The 17,558-nt window shown below is 38.2% G+C and overlaps 1 protein-coding gene across 1 annotated transcript; it reads left to right on the top strand.

Annotated features, from left to right (window-relative positions):
- The first annotated feature begins 4,502 nt into the window (after window positions 1-4,502).
- On the top strand, window positions 4,503-14,984 carry LOC145493851 (eukaryotic translation initiation factor 3 subunit F-like). Its single transcript, XM_081473330.1, has 8 exons — window positions 4,503-4,721; window positions 5,952-6,031; window positions 8,117-8,254; window positions 8,852-8,943; window positions 10,461-10,536; window positions 11,220-11,280; window positions 11,851-11,964; window positions 14,065-14,984. Exons 1-8 carry the CDS (start codon window positions 4,527-4,529, stop codon window positions 14,143-14,145), a joined length of 837 nt encoding a protein of 278 aa, XP_081329456.1. The 5' UTR covers window positions 4,503-4,526; the 3' UTR covers window positions 14,146-14,984.
- The last annotated feature ends 2,574 nt before the right edge of the window (window positions 14,985-17,558 follow it).

Genomic DNA, 17,558 nt, shown 5'->3' with positions numbered 1-17,558 from the left:
GAGCCAGATCTACGAAAAGTGGGAGGATAATGAACACCGACGAACAGTGGAGTTGAAAAGTGTCCAAGACAAGATGAAGAGAGTGGCGCAATGCGAGGATCCTGCCATAGCACGAGCCTTCACAAAAATGATCGATCTTCAAGGTTGGTAGATCAAATTATTATGCTGTCTTACGGATGCCTTTTCGAAAGCCCAAACCAGTGTAACAATGGAGATGCAGTACAATAACCTTATTTTACTGACCCCCTCGTTCAGATAACCAGTCCCCTTAATGAGATGCAATTTTTTGAAAATGTTCTTTTACAATATGATAAACTGTAGGCACAAATTTACAGATTGTGTATACTGGACAACCCTCTCGTTGTCTGGACTCTGCATTCTACAGTGTAAAATGCTAGCTACTGACTACCGCATTGAGGTTGCTTTTACTACGAAATTTTAGTGTTAGCGATAGTTTATGGTTTGGATTGGAATTTGCCCACGATCTCCACTGTGCCCTATACAATAGCAGGACCCTAAAGGAATTTGTTATGTCTCTTAAAGATCAATCTTAATGATGTTTATTTGCCTAGGTACCCCCGCCTATGGAAGAATACGCTGGTCTCATACATACCAGAATGTTACGTATCAATGGGGAGAAAAACAAGTTGACACATATGACAGGTCTGTTATTAAGAGAGACACTAGAAACGAAATGGTTATTCAGGACATGCATGCCAAATCAAAATCTTTGTGCCTCTTTGGGGTTCTGTTCAAAATTTCCGACGACACACCCGTCCTTTTTATATGGCAGTGACCCCGGGATGCATGCACGAACTATCTACAGGACCGATTTAAAAGAGCTGTCCGAGGAGCTGTCATATTATGGGCTATTTGCTTTTGTCAATAAGCTAAAAGACTTGAAGCCCAAACCAAGGAAAATAAATTTTTTCTCCAAAAAACGTTCTAAAACTGTTTTACCCTGGTACACAATTGTATGTAAATTGCTGACTATTTTCTATACAGACTGTTTACAAAACCACTGCATTCATAGCCAGGTCAAAGGTGAAAAGTATCTTTTTTCCCAACAGGTGTTTGACAAATTTAGCAACAGCAGAACATACGCCATATGCTGGAGCCTGCACCCACAACACTAATCAACAATGGAAACTTAACGCTGATAACACTTTGCGGCCGAAGAATGACCCAAGTAAGAGCCTCTGCCTGATCGAACCGGGTGAAGCAGATTTCCAATATTTCGGCTTCAAGGTGCTGCCCTGCAACAGCAGCTATCGAAACAAGAAGTTCATGTTCGAGTGCTTGACTCAGAAGATAGCAAGCGAGCCAATGATGCACACGTTCTTTAAGCTGAAAGTGAAAAACGAGAATTTTGGCCTTGAGAGCTGGCGAGGGCAGAACATCTGCTTGGGGTACAGGCCAATTGGTGGATATACTGGTCCGAAGTTTAACGATTGGTCTCCATCAGTGTTTTCCTGTTCCTGTCCTAGCGGGGGAGATCTCCACCACTGTATCGATCGTTTCGTTCCAACTTTTCAGTATGGCTGGTTTAAATTTGAACCAGTTTCAGCGTAAAACAAAAAGGGAAAGGAAAGATATGGTCTTCTTTTTAGATGTACTGCAGTGAGCATCAATAATGATACCTCAAGAAAAATTATAAATTTGTACTCCCCTTTTCTGACTAAATTAAAGCTTTGCAAGTACGGACTGAATACAGCTCAATTGCTCCTTCGGCCTTTCCTAATGCCTATCCTCACATTAGTACCTAAAAATCATTTTTTACCCTGTCGGCAAATTTGAAAATTGCTCCAAAGCATTTCAAGCTTTCACTTCGAATTTGAAGAGATTTTCACCACCGCTCCTGTTTTTTTCTTTCTTTCTTTCTTTTTTTTTTTTTTACGAATTTTCGAAAATCGTCAAATTCCCCTACAAAATTTTAAAAAACCTGGCGCTAAAGACTGAAAATACCAGTTGCACTGCCGCTTTCGGAGCCAAACTTGTCTTGTGTACTCCAAGGTACGCTCTAAATAATTTCCCGTCGTTCTTTTTGAAAAACATCATATTCCCACGGTGGTACATACTATGGGGCAACTCCAACTGACGCCTAGTGTAGAGGCTGGTTCACACTGTCGCGCTATCAAAAATAAAAGTCATAACCATTCAGTAAATTAAGTCAAGAATCTGGAATATGATAGATGATAGGTGTATGAAAAAAAAACTCCACAGGATTTAGGCCTGTGCGGTTTTTTACTCGCGCGTGATTTTAAAAATTGCTTCACCCAAATTTATAAGGATTGGTATGGGGAGGCCGTGTTGGTGCCCTTCCGAGAGGCGCCAACATGCGGCCGTAAAGTAACAGAAACATCTGTCATTGAGTTTTACTATTTAAACAAAATATTATCAATCTAGAGTTACGACACATTGAAATTAATAGTTCTTCTAGTGCAAGAACTGCTCAGTTAGCAAAAACTCGAGAGATGACTCCTTTGACCCACTCGAGATCCTTCAAAGGCTGTCATTGGCTACCCACAAATCGTTGCTGACTACCCCCGTCAAGTTAATCATAGTTACCCAACGTAATATGCGAACTGCGAAATGGTCCACGACGGTTGGGAAGAGCCTTTTCAAATTTGAGAGGCGAAGTAATCTCGAGATAAATGTCTCGTAGCGAAAGCGTTGTGGACGGAATTGCGTAGCGAGTGAACTGACATGGAACTTCAACATCTCGTTTTGGATTCTACGGTAGGATTTAGTCGGCAGGGTTATTTTCAGTGGACTTATTCGCTTCGAGCAGGGTCCGGCCTTGTCTGTATATTTTAGCATTGGAAACCCACACAACGATAACTCGCCGAAATCGCGTTAGACGGCCTGAGGAGCTGGTGAACAACAAAGAATACAACACAGCAACAGGATAAGTAGATTTTATTCACAAAACAGAGGATTAATTCACTTTTAAAGCAAAACCGTTGCGTTCCCATACAAACCTTATAAAATCAAACCTTTGTAACACAACACCTTCATATGCTGCAAGGCGAGAGCTGAACACCATGTGCCTCAAGTAGAGGGCAGTGGGTGAGACAGGGCAGTGGGTGAGACGAGTGTTGAAGAGTTCAAACTGTCTCTCTTGCAATTTGTCATCTAATTTCTTGACCAGATATTAGGGACCTTAAGATACAAGGACGGGAAGGCCAGGACGGCAACGGCAGTGGACGCGGGAAACTTTCGCGGGTCCCGTAGTGTCGCCAAAAACAAAATGCTTAAGATGTGCATTTTCGCAAAGGACGGCGACGTCAATAATTCGAACCTCGTACAAGCTATTCACAGAAGCAATGACATCCATTAGACTATAGAAGAGATGGTAGAAATCTTATCCTATTAGGCTTAAACGATAGTGAACAGCCATGCTGAATTTCTTTTTCTGTGTAAGCGAAGCAAACATCTGTCAATATATTTTAATAGAGAAACCATAATTTCCGTATGAAAACTTAAACGAACAATCTGATCGACCTGCTTCAGATGGCTTTTCAGTTACCACTAGAGCGTTTGGGAATTCTGTCGCCGAAGGATCCTGACTTCTGGTGAACGTTTCAATTTCCATCTGTAATTGTAACAAGCTTCATAAAAATCAAACAAACGTTGCTTCAAGTTCCGGGTAGCATAAGAAAACTAAACATCAGTTTGAAAATGTGTATTTTATTTGCTCGATAGGTGCTCCATGGCATTCATTCTTACAACATTTTATCGACTGTACTTACACTGATGTATTCTCAATGCATACAGCTTGTATTGAGCTTGCACACTCGTGATGGCGTCTGAACAGTGACTGCAGAAACACAAACGAACTGACAAGAAATATTTTAATTCACATTTTCGTATCTCAGCGTAGTGTTCTACACTACAATCACGAAAACTGTGAACCTTATAAACATTCCTATCAATATAACTGAAAATAAAGGCGATTGGAACAGTTATCGAGGCAAAACAAGAGCAAAATACTCACGCTTTCGATACGACGGCTGGTCGGGCGAAATGACGTCCTCGACGAGATGAGGACGGCAGAGAGATGAGTCGAGAGTTCTCGTGCGCATGCCCGGTTGAGTGAATTTACTTCCGGTAGCCGTCCTAGCTCGTCCCGTCCTGGTATCTTAAGGTGCCTATTGTGCCAATGTAACTACGGGTGATATTTAACCATATCCGTGTTTGAGACAAACCAGCCGTTCCCTTTAACTGGAAGTTTCTCTGGAAAAACGGATAATTCTTTTTGTTTTTGGTCGAACAAACTACAACCACTTTATTGTTTTCCTTTCCTATCTCTTGATTCTCGCTGGCAATTCTAAATTTTTTGCATGTTATTGACCGGCAATGAACTGTTATGGACACAAATTGGCACATCGACTTTGGAAACCGCTATGTGATTGTTATACCACCTATCTATTCCTATCAGTATCATTACGCTGACCAAGCGGATCGAGGGTCCAATCAGTTGATGGGAAACTGGTGACTAGTATCACGCATGTTTACAATTCAACATGGCGGCGTCAGAATCTGTGAGGGCCCGAAAAGTGTTTGTTCATCCTATGGTGTTATTTTCCATCGTGGATGGCTTCGAAAGGCGTTCAGAAGATGCTAAAAGAGTAATAGGGACTCTCCTTGGGTCAGTGGACAAAACATCCGTCGAAATTCGAAGCTGTTTTGGTGTTCCACACAACGAGTCGGAGGACGAGGTATTTAGCTATTTTATGCTAAAGATTTGGTCTCGAAGAAAAAGGTTTTCTTGGTAGAATTAACAAACAAAGTATTCTAGTGTGCAATCCTTGTGCTGCTGTGTGAGATACAGTGATATGTTAGCTAGAGGTGGAGTTTGCTTGCCACTTTGTAATAGGAAATCCGTCGACTCTCCGCAATGTTCTCTCACGGCTAATTCTGTTTAATCAGTTTAAAATAGAAACTTACTCAATTAGTTGTAAGCTAGGAATGAGTTTGACTGGGTCAGCCAAGAGGTTAAAATCTTTCTAACTGTTTCTCAAGTGTTTCCATTGAAAAGGAAGGAGTATTTAAAGTTTTTTAAAGCTTGTTCCCCTTGTAATTACTTCCTGAATACCCAGGGGGCACTCCTATTTATTATATGGAGAAGAGTGTTTTACTGGGAACTAAACCACTCGTAGATTCCATACGCCACTTCATCCGGGACCCGAGTGGCGTATTTTCCGTATGTCACCTTTGTGAGTGTCGTATCGTTCAATGAAGTCACAATTCCCGCCTTTTGCTTTTGTTGAATTGGTTTCGCCATATAATAAAAAGAACATTACACGTTGGCTCGAAGATATGAATTTTATGTTCTTGTGGCAAGAACATAAAATTCATATCTTCTCACCACCGTGTAATATCCTCTATACACGTATGGGCTACATGGGTATGTGCCACAGGATAGGATGGGGTTTTTGAGGTTCTTGGTCCTTAAATAGGGTATTATTTTTGCCCCTGTTGAGATTGTGTTCTTGATGTGATCCTTTATAGATAGGGTCGCTAAATTGTATCAGGTGAGCTAAAATTGCAATGTGTAAATGCCCAGCTAAATGAAAAACAAATGATCTGTTTAAAACTGAACTATTCGTATACTTCCAATGTTACAGAAACACTTGAATTATCCACCCTACTCTTTGCTTTTCTTTTTCCCTTCAATAGGGTGTCATTTTTTGGGTTTGGGTCTTAAATAGGGGGTAATTTTTTAAGTTCTTCATCCTTAAATAGGGTCAGGGCTTAAGACCCTTCACGGCACACACCTATCCAAAAATTACGGAAGTACCCTGCCCCCAACCCCGGACCTGAATATCACAAATATTGCAATAACTTAAAAAAAGTGGGGGTCACCATGCTCTTTTGTATATAATATGGATAGCCATTCTTCCACAACATTTACATTGTGTTACATGCATGTGTGTCATTTGTTTTAGGTTGCCATTGAACTAGAGTATGCAAAAAGTATGTTTGATCTTCACAAGAAATCTCATCCAAATGATGAAATAGTGGGCTGGTTAGTAAATCTTGCAAATAAAATATTTTCTGGGTATTACATGTTACAAAGGGAGTTCTGCATTCAAGTCCACTTCTGAGTCTACAAGCCTACAAGGCTTGCCGTTATCTTCTGCTTCCTTAGCATGAAGTGACCAGGAGCACTTGTATTTTAACCTATCAAACTCATTAATAGAGTGAATTCATATAACCCGTTTTTTACATGCTAATAAGAATCACTAAATGGTAATGAGAAAAACAACTAAAAAAGCACGCACCAAACTGAAACCAATGTCACTTTCCATTCGGTGAAAAACTACGGTTGTGGACATTTATTCAAAATCACAAGCCTTAAATGAGATATTGTTTTCTTCCGATGCTTGCATGCTGGCATGCAAGTACCGGCACAAGTGTTTCTCAGCCATAGACATCAGAAATCCAGCCATATAATGTAATGTAACATCACTGAAAAAATTGCAAGAATATTCAAAAGTACTACGCGTATCTTGCGCACCTTCACTGTTTTTTCCTTGCAAATAATATTCTGGTTCAGATTTTAAACAGTCCAGTACATTCCAACGGCAAAACGATCTCTTGCGTACCCAAACTGGTCATCAGAATATTATGCGCCTCAATAACATATAAGGAACAGGTTACACAAATTCACTCTAACAATATTATTATTTAAGTTGAAACAAAGAAAATCACAACTGTGAGGGAGGTTTAGATACCCAGTCTTAGTTAGCATAGATTTTGACAATTTTAGTTCTCCATTTATTCCTTACAGAGAGAACATACATCAAACACTTGAGACAGTGTTTCATCGGCTGTCTGAACACCTTGAATTTCTTCAAAAATACTTCGCTGGTGTCATATTTTCAACTCTCTTCTCAGTTTTTGGATATCCCAATGAGTCACTGTCTCTCATGTTTGAAATATTACTTCCTGCACCTCTCCCTCCCCAGTTGATCAAGTACAGTTCCATTGCAGGGCTATCCTCAGGATTTAGGCCACCAGAACTCTTTTTTATTTATTTATTTATTTTTTTTATTATTATCGATACAACATAAACTACAATAGGACAATTGAAGGAGATACAAAAGATAATACAGAAGGTAATGGTGTGTGTTACAAAAAACAATACAAAAAAGAAGATAATTACAAACTAATTCAAAGTACAACATTTTGAGTAGGAAACAATTACCAAATTAAGAATTAATTAAATTAATTAATAACTTAACTAAGTAAGTAAAATGAAAAAAAAACTCAAATAAAGTCTTTCCACTTTTTGCTGAAATTTTCGGAGGTTTTATTTTTAACTGCTTTTTATTGTGAAGTATTTAATTTGTTCTTAAGTAAAGAAGGAAAGCCATCAAAAGGTACATCATCACTGTCTTGGATAGTGCAAAAGATATAATACTTGGCTACCAAGGTGGCATAGTTTAAAATGTCTTCTGATTCTGTGGTGTTATCATGCCAACCAAAAACGATATTACGTTCGGTGAGAACTCTTTAACTGTACTGTAGCATGTATACACATGGGTGGAAGGAGGTAATACAATCCAACACCAGCCATTCATTCTCCAGTGCACTAGCACACCAACCACGAGGCCTCTTTACTACCCCATTCCATGTCTCAGGTTGCTTTTGAACTAGATTTTGTAATGTAGCTATATTTCATCTGCATGAAAATCAAATTCAAGTCATGAAATACATGCAGTACATATGTGTAAGTCTTTAATATGTTGTTGTCAATGTTTGTTCTGGGTACATTTTCCTGGGCAACAGAATGCCCAGTGTACTGGGAAATAGCATGACATTTGACTTTTGTCTACCCTCAGTAAGTGATTTAGCACGAGTGCTAATCAGGTGGAGCATTCAAAGATTAGAAAGAGATGTTATCAATGAAACATAAGAAGGTTAAAAATCCCAACTAGAGAAGAGAAATAAGTTTGCCTTTTACAATCAGGACTGATAACACGAACTTGGATCTTCAACTTGAGCTGAACTAAACTGACCACTCGGCAACTCTGCCTCCACATTCTTCGACATTGCTTTTTTTCCTGAAAAAATCAGCTCAAAGTTACATGTAAATTGTGTTTCCTAGGTATGCCACAGGTTCAGATGTCACAGAACATTCCTTGCTCATTCACGAGTATTATTCTCGGGAGACTAGCAATCCAGTACATGTTACAGTGGACACTACCCTTAAAGGATCACGAATGGGAATTAGAGCTTATCAGAGGTGAGCGTCCTCTGTTGCTAGCTTAGTAGAGTTAGGTCATCAGCACTTGCAATAAGTAATTTCAGTGTTTGTGTATCAGGGAGGGTTTGGGGGTTGGGTGGCTTGTGTTTTGCTACACGTACAGTTGTTCATGAGGGTTGTACTTCCTTTGAATAACAAGCTACATGTATATGCAGACTATCACAGATCATCTCCAACAGGTATATATTTTTGTCATCAATTCTTGTTTTGTAAGGTTAATTGTCCCACAAGTGGCCTAGTATTAGCCTGTGAACACAGTGGCCCCTTATCACTCCCAGCCACCTGATATGCCAGTGTGGGATTCTGAAAAAACAATCTTCCAACGATCTGCAAATTTAGTTTGTGCACAGATAGGTTTTGGCAGCCTGTCAAGCTTTATTTCCAATTTTACCTTCATTAGGTAATGTACATGTGAATGATACAATCATATGTATATATACATACAGGTACATACATGTATACCCTATGTATGCATTGGCTTGTAATGCAAGCACTAGCAAGTGTTCTTTTGCTCTGATGAAGCAAAAGGACCATTTATCATAATTTAAAATATGTTTTTTTGTTTTCATTGTTTAGCTGTAAAATGGGTGTTCCAGGAAAAACAGAAGGCACAATCTTTTCACCAATCCCATGTGAGGTTATACTCACTGGACCAGAGAGGGTCGGAGGTAGGAGGGCATTAAATAAACGAAAACCTCCATTTGGGGTGAAAATATGTTGGATATTTGTCCGCAGACATTATCTGTTCTGAGAAGCGAACAGTATTGTGAGGGCATATCTAGAGGAAATCTGAGAGCTTTGAGGAACAGATAATGGACAAATATCCAAGCTTATTTTTGCCTCAGATGGAGGCTATTGTGTCTATTATCCTTTAAATATTTTTGCACCAGGCACAGTTTTGAAAATTGAGGAATATAACTCAGATATTCTCCGCTTTAGCTGGGGTATATTCAGTCATGTGACACATTTAGACCAATTGCGTGCAGGCGAAAATATTTGATGGATTATAATTAATGATAATATCATTAATTATAATCCATCGAATATTTTCGCTTCCAGTGCATGACATTAAACTGACCCATAACCTAAGCGTGCTTGATCTTTGAAGCAAGACTTGATTATCAACCACAAGTGAAACTTTTGAATGTTTCTCTTGCAAAACAAATACTTTTAAAGTCGCGAATTGAACATTGATGCCATACAGAGTGATGAGAGTTGAACTGGAGAGCTTTTTCCCCCTCTTGCATTAGCTGTCTTAGGTTGTGGTCAAATGAGCTGTTGGAATTTTTGTGGAAGCGAGAACCTCAGACAATTTATCAAATTTGATCAGTTCAAATTTATCATGTGTGTGTGCAAAATTCAGACTTAAGGGTTTTGAGAAACAGGAATTCAAGTTTTAATTCTAGCTATTCTTCATTCTCTGATAGCCTTAAATTTAAACAGTGCCTCTTGAACATCCATGGATGTGCAAGTTAACAAATTGACGTCAGTTTTTTATGCATCTGTCCTCTTATTGATGATAAATTGCATCATAACATTGTCAAAGTGGCTGTGGAGCCACAAGCCACAGGCGAGTGGTTCTGCAGTAAACTTTGACAATGTTATGATGAAATTTATCATCAACAAGAGGACAGATGCTTAAAAAACTGACGTCAATTTGTTTTTTACAACAACAAGACCCAAAATGGTCAAATGCTGGGAATAAATGAGGGGAAAAGACGCCGAAAACTTGCCGTGAACAAAGATAAGTGAATTTATTCAAAATGACTCGAACATTGTCCATAGCTTTTCTCGCTTTTTGATTGGCTACTTTAAAAAGTCCATAAAATCCCATTGGTCAAAAAGTGGACAGTTTGACAGCTGAAAGTTAAACTTGAAAGCTTGCATAAATTAAAATTTTATCCATCTGTACTCTTATTGATGATAAAAATGAGCCAATCAGCATACCAGAAATTAGACAGTTATTGTAAAAAGATGGTTGGATGATGGATGTCCATCCATTTGAGTGGCCGAAGGTTATGCTTGTATATGTAGACATGTATAATGTTATGTGATGTAAGTGTCGGTAGTATTATATTAACACCTGATTTCCTTTGATACGAAAAAAGTAATGTACACGTACATATCGTATGGCACTAGGAGGGTGGAGCCGGTGATAAAATTTAAATTTTGTTATTGTTTGTAGTAAACTGGCTGCAAAGAACAAAAAATACAGCTAAACAGAGCATTACACCACTATCAGATATGCAACATGTCAACAGGTTAGTGGACAATTTTAAACTTGACTTTAGACAGGTTATTAAGGTGATTCCTCAGAAAGAAAAGTTGGCAAACAATTTTTTTGAAAACTTTCCCTGAATGTTCCCTACTGAACACTGCTTAAAAAAAAACAATGAAAAAGATAAGTCACTAGGCTAATAAAAGAGATATGATGGGCCAATCTTACCCCACTTACTTGTATGCGTAGTCACACGACTAATTCAAGGCGAAAATTGTGGGTTGTAGGGATGCACACTGCAATTTTGAGGAATCACAAAAAAGTAGATCAATTTGGGCACTGTGTTCTGCTTGGGCATTTGTTATCACAATTGGTATCCATGCCAACTTTGACTTTCATCAAGTACTGTAAGAGGGGCTGTTTCTCACTTGCAAGATAGGCAAGTAGAAATACAAAACGTACTGCCAAATCTGAATTTTTACAGCTGTTGATCTAAAGTTGGGCAAAACTAGCATTGGTCAAATATAAAGTACACATGTAATGTGACATACAAATGGTAAATTATTGCGTATGAACAACTTACCAAAGTGCATGATTCCATAACTACCATTCAGGAAATTTCAGAGCTTTCATTGATTAAAGCGGTTTTTCTTTCAGTTGTTATGATCATGTGCATTTGATGCTGACTCATTATAATTTATTCATTGTAATTTTTTTCATTTACAGTGCAAGTGAAAGGCTGTTAGAAATGCTTGGTACTGTAGTAGCATATGTTGACGATGTTCTGGTGGGTAGCTTGAACAACATGTACAATAGCTTTTAAAGGCATTATGTTCATTATAAAATAATAATAATAATAATAATTATGATAATAATGATAATAATAATAATAATAATAATAATAATAATAATAATAATAATAATAATAATATCGAAATTTGTAGAGTGCCATTTCCCAATGGTTCAATGGCGCTTTACAAGAAATTAAATCTATTTAAAAAAATTACCTAGTATGAAAAATTAAGGAAATAAAATGTAACATCTATTTTGGTTACAAGGGTTCTAGGTTTCGAATGCTAAAGTAAGCATATAAGGCCCTTTTCTCGCCTGTAAGCCAGTTTAATATCCCATGCAAAGAGCTAATAGCAGGTTGTAAGCCAGAGCATACCACCGGGATTTTGCAGTATTTGCACAATGCGGATAGCAAAATAATGCAGCAAACGGCTCTGAAAACTATCTGAGATCGTAGGGTTTGTTTTTCAGAATTGTCCTGGCAAAATGAGGGGAAACTAGATGCGGGTTATCGTGTTGTGGTCAGTAAATAATGCGAATTAATTTTTAGAACCTCTTTCTTTAGGCTGGAAAAGTACCAGGTAACAACAGTGTCGGCAGAGAGTTAATGGATCTTGTTACATCAGTCCCTCGTATGTCTCAAGAAGACTTTGAGTCTATTCTCAACAGCAACATGCAGGTATGTGGAACTTAATGCACATGGGACAACCACTTTCATCGCGGTGAACACCATCCGCAATCTGCGGTATGATTGGCTGCGCTACAGACTGTATAGTACACTATCAGCCAAAACTGATCACGTGACGTGATAGTGTTCATCGGCGGAGAGACACTATCAGCCCATAGTACCCGTCCGAGGAAAATACCCGGATGGATAGTACTCGTCTGTGGATGTTTCTTCTTGCAAACAAGCGGGCTTATAGAAAAAAAAAATATAAGGACAATTTGTCTGTTTTCTTTTCTAAATTTTACCTTTGGCTATCACGCCTTTCATCTAAAAAAGCTGAAAATAATTCAATGTGATCTTTGAACGGGCACGCAGAAGAAAATTTAGAAAACTGGTGCTCTCAAAAATAGCACATTTGCCCTCGAAGCATCGCTCCTCGGGCCAATATTTGTTTTAAGAACATCAAAGTTTCGTGGGTAACTATCAGCCAATAGTTCCTGGACAGACACACTCCTCCTCCTACGACAGAAACACTGCTGTCTTATTAGTGTGCTGATGCTGGAGGCCGTATTAAAAAGCTGGCGTTTCTAGTTTCTCTGAAGTTTTGTAGAGCGATTTACAACATTAATGGTGTTTCGTGATAAGTAAATAAAGATGGTGAATTTTAAGCTCGGTAATGAAATGTGAAGGTGAATTAATCAACATGACACGAGCGTGGGACAAAGAAAAATTCTGAGTCCCCGAACTCAGTTAAAATGACCTTGCTCTCCATGAGTTCTCGTAGCTCAGTGGATAGAGCGCCCGCCCAGTGTTCGGGAGGTCATGGGTTCGATTCCTGTCGGGGACTCAGAATTTTTTCTTTGTCCCACGCTCGTGTCATGTTGATTAATTCACCTTCACATTAATGGTGTTTCATTTCTCAAGAAGGTTAAGAAAATATCATTCACCGATACACCATGTTAGGAGTCAACTGATGAGCACTCGTACACGCCTGCATGTTTCATATATATAAGCCTTTTCACGGTTTCGCTTAAGGATGGAATTCGTAACTGCTAAGTATTGGAAATCATTATTTGAGGAAAATTAAGTTTAAATTTCACTGAATCAATAGACCATTTTACAGTTGTCTGTTCAGTAATCTGGTCTTTGGATGGCAGCGAGGCTGGAGGTGGCCTTGTTTTGATGTAGACCTCACTGCTTTTGTTGTGTAAATCAAGTTGTTCTAATGCTAACTAGTTTGCATTTAAGGACGTTCGCGCTATTTGTTTCTGCCCACCCTTACTGCGCACGCAAATTCACACGTCACGGCGCGCGCGCCAAGTAATAAAATGAACAATGATAGGGCAGATGGCCATTGCTATAGCTTTGCCTGGATTTAACGATCTTGGACGTTAGTTGACCCCTATTTTTCTTTTGATAGATCATTTTCTCAAGCGATTTTCTACGTTTAGCGAAAAAATGAGGAAAAACTATTGATTAGAAGTTTGAATTTTTCGCAAAATGCACCATCGAACTTAACCCTCTTGAAGGGTTAAGTTTTGTGAAAACATTGGCAACATTTGGAATTACTTACGCAACAGACCCACTTCTACAAAACATGACTAAGATCGTTTGCCTCCGTTGACTCACCTTCAATATTTTTTACTATAAACCCCTGTAGACCATGCTGAATTACGTGCTCCAATTTTTCAAAATCAGGGTAGTTTTCCACACGCTTTGTCTCTGAAACGAAGTCGGTTACCCCCAATTATTTTGGCATTTCTGGTACAAGTAACTCATTATCTGACTGCAGTAAAAATTTAAAAGAAATCTATCGAGTGGAAAATTTTCACGCGAACGTCTTTAAATGAGAAAAGCAGAGAGGTTTGTATCAAAGCAAGGTCACCTCCAGCCTCGTTTGCAATCATAGGCCAGGTAACTGAGCACGCAACTGTAAAACGGCCTGTTACATTATTCGCTCCTAATTTCTATGAGGCAATCAATTACATTCTGCGGTGCTTTGAACATACATTAATAGGTTACATCAAGATCAAATACAGAACCCCTTCTACCCCTTTTAGCGATTTTCACTCGAGTGATTTTTTTTGTAAAATCTTTATTTTCTTGTTCTAGGACCTTCTGATGATTGTGTATTTATCAGGGCTTTGCAAGACGCAAATCTCACTGGGAGAAAAACTCGCCACTGTGCTATAGTGTTATGAATTACAGAATATGCAATAAATTGTAAACAGTCTCAAGCTTTCTCAGCGTTTGTTCTTACAACGCCTGACGACTTTGGTTCGTAGTTTGAATCTAAAAGGAGGAGCTCATAAGGTACCCGTGTCTGAATAAGGTTTCCTAAGAAACAAACAAAGAGAGAACAACAAAGCAGCGTTCGATTTGAATTATGGAGTCATGAAGGTAGCAAAGAAACCCTTTTCTTTTGTGTTAGCACTCGAAAAAATCAATTGATATAAATACCATACACACCATACATGTGCAAGATCATACAACTTATACGACCTACAGTAAACACGAGCGCGCCCTTGGCAATTCAAAGATTGATCGCGAACTTTTAAATTTTATTTAATAATCCCCCCACCCCACCACAAAAACAACAACAAGAAAACCCCGATATTGAGCAGGTCCCATAACAGTTACGAAAGTTGGCTCACAATAAATCAATAGTCGTGCCTGCCAGTCTAAATTCGCTACTACGAGTGCACATCGGTGTGTGTCATTCGCAAATGCAAGTTTGCAGTACCCAAATACTACTTAATCGTATGCGAACATGGCGCGGCATTCCGTATCACTGCAATAGAGTGTGTTCACGTGACGCCATCAATTTCTCAAATCCAAAACTAAAGAGCCACTAAAGGTTTTATCCTCATCAGGCATAAGAGGTACTAAAGTTATATCAGTTTACAACTTTCCAGCTCAATAGCGTCCTTCGTTTGGAAACTAGCGCATTTTGAATTTCGGAGTTATGGCGGTGCGTGACATAAAGCTAAGATCGCGTTTGTCGAAAAATATACACTTATCTCGTGATTTTTTAGCAATTTTAGGGGTTAAAGTACTAGGAAAAGTACTGGTGTAAATGTTTTTTATTTCGGTTCAGACAATCAGTCTACTAGACAGCCAAAGTAAGTTCCTGATGTTTACACTATTTTTCGGCCGCCATATTGGAGGACCAAGGAGGTCCACCAACATGGCGGCTCTATACTAGGCTCTATAATTTTGCGCGGAACTTTCGACGAACGTCTTAACTTTGTTACAACGCACAAACCTTAAACTTGGGAACTGTCTTCTTTATTTCAGTATTGTCTATAATGTTTCCATAAGGTCGTAATACTAGCAATAATGATAAATATTGCATAAAACGTACAACAGTTTTTAAAGACATGTTTCGGCATGCTTATGCCATCTTCAGTTTAATAGAGTGACTAATGATACGTGACACAAGTTATATACTACAAAATATGAATAAATTATTTACAATATGCATTACAAAACAGTGGAAACGGAAATTACAGAGTTAAAAAGGTGTTGAAGTGATGTAACTGTTTGTTAAGGTCAGGTTTGTTCTTACTAATATAAAAGGCTTCTTTAAGTTTAAGATCAATAGAGCTATTCGCTGAGTCTAAGATGCGAAAACAAGAAGGTGTGTACATGCCCCTGCATGAAGAAAATTGAGAAAGATGTTTAAAAATATGCGAGTTTTTATCGCTTACTGTATGTTCTTTAATCCTGGTAGAAAAATGGCGACTGGTTTCACCAATATAACAGGAATTACATCCCGCACAAGTAAATTGATAAACTACCATGGATTTTAGAGCATCAGGAGTACGATCTTTAAAACTGAACATATTCTTGATTTTGAAAGAAGTAAAAACTAATTTGATATTAAGATCCGTTTCACAAAAACGTTTAAGTAATTGCCGTAGTTTGAGTTCCGTTATTCTAGAGTACTGGCCGATAAAAGGAAGCTTAAAATAGCGTATATTGTTTTCATCATTAACGTTGCGGCTTTTTTGATCAGAAGGCTTGTTAAGATACCGCTTGAAGGTTTTTTCAATGATGTGTGAAGGAAACGAGTTACGTTTTAGAGTGTCCGAAAGCTTGATCAAATCGTTTTCAAAACCGGAAGAAGTGTTGTTGATTTTATAAGTTCGGTCAATGAGAGTACGGACAAGGCCAATTTTATAGCGAAACGGAGTGAAACTAAAAAAATTTGTTAAGAGACCAGTGTAGGTTTTTTTATGAAAAACTGAAAAAACGCAGTCATGCGAAGAGTTGTCAATTAGAACATCCAAAAACATTCCGCTAAATGAAACTATCGATATTGCCGTTGACCTTATTTTGAAACATCATCCCAAATTTTCCATCAAAAAACCCGACCTTAAGAAATTGTTTTCATTTGCCACATCCGAGACTCATTTTCTTTTCAATGGTAAATTTTATGATCAAGTCGATGGGGTAGCTATGGGCTCCCCTTTAGCACCTATTTTAGCTAATCTTTTTCTTGGATTTCACGAAGAAACATGGCTAAATAATTTTAACAAGGCCGACATCTTACTCTATAGGCGTTATGTTGACGATACTTTTTGCGTCTTTAAAAATGAGCGGGATGCCATGTCTTTCTTTGAATTCATCAATTCTCAACATCCCAACATCAAATTTACTTTCGAGAAACAGAACGACGGTAAACTTTCCTTTTTGGATGTTCTAATTGACAACTCTTCGCATGACTGCGTTTTTTCAGTTTTTCATAAAAAAACCTACACTGGTCTCTTAACAAATTTTTTTAGTTTCACTCCGTTTCGCTATAAAATTGGCCTTGTCCGTACTCTCATTGACCGAACTTATAAAATCAACAACACTTCTTCCGGTTTTGAAAACGATTTGATCAAGCTTTCGGAGACTCTAAAACGTAACTCGTTTCCTTCACACATCATTGAAAAAACCTTCAAGCGGTATCTTAACAAGCCTTCTGATCAAAAAAGCCGCAACGTTAATGATGAAAACAATATACGCTATTTTAAGCTTCCTTTTATCGGCCAGTACTCTAGAATAACGGAACTCAAACTACGGCAATTACTTAAACGTTTTTGTGAAACGGATCTTAATATCAAATTAGTTTTTACTTCTTTCAAAATCAAGAATATGTTCAGTTTTAAAGATCGTACTCCTGATGCTCTAAAATCCATGGTAGTTTATCAATTTACTTGTGCGGGATGTAATTCCTGTTATATTGGTGAAACCAGTCGCCATTTTTCTACCAGGATTAAAGAACATACAGTAAGCGATAAAAACTCGCATATTTTTAAACATCTTTCTCAATTTTCTTCATGCAGGGGCATGTACACACCTTCTTGTTTTCGCATCTTAGACTCAGCGAATAGCTCTATTGATCTTAAACTTAAAGAAGCCTTTTATATTAGTAAGAACAAACCTGACCTTAACAAACAGTTACATCACTTCAACACCTTTTTAACTCTGTAATTTCCGTTTCCACCGTTTTGTAATGCATATTGTAAATAATTTATTCATATTTTGTAGTATATAACTTGTGTCACGTATCATTAGTCACTCTATTAAACTGAAGATGGCATAAGCATGCCGAAACA

The sequence above is a fragment of the Orbicella franksi genome, chromosome 7, assembly GCF_964199315.1.
Source record: "Orbicella franksi chromosome 7, jaOrbFran1.1, whole genome shotgun sequence".
NCBI classification, from domain to species: domain Eukaryota; kingdom Metazoa; phylum Cnidaria; class Anthozoa; order Scleractinia; family Merulinidae; genus Orbicella; species Orbicella franksi.
The sequence above is the reverse complement of the archived record's forward strand: the minus strand, read 5'-3'. Positions and strand labels throughout refer to the sequence as shown.

Bases quoted from the DNA above. Each gene is read 5' to 3' on its own strand.
- LOC145493851 (XM_081473330.1), top strand. From the start codon at position 4,527: ATGGCGGCGTCAGAATCTGTGAGGGCCCGAAAAGTGTTTGTTCATCCT. The intron at 6,032-8,116 runs GTTAGTAAATCT...TGTGTTTCCTAG, and splicing joins AATGATGAAATAGTGGGCTG to GTATGCCACAGGTTCAGATG. The intron at 11,281-11,850 runs GTGGGTAGCTTG...CTCTTTCTTTAG, and splicing joins CATATGTTGACGATGTTCTG to GCTGGAAAAGTACCAGGTAA.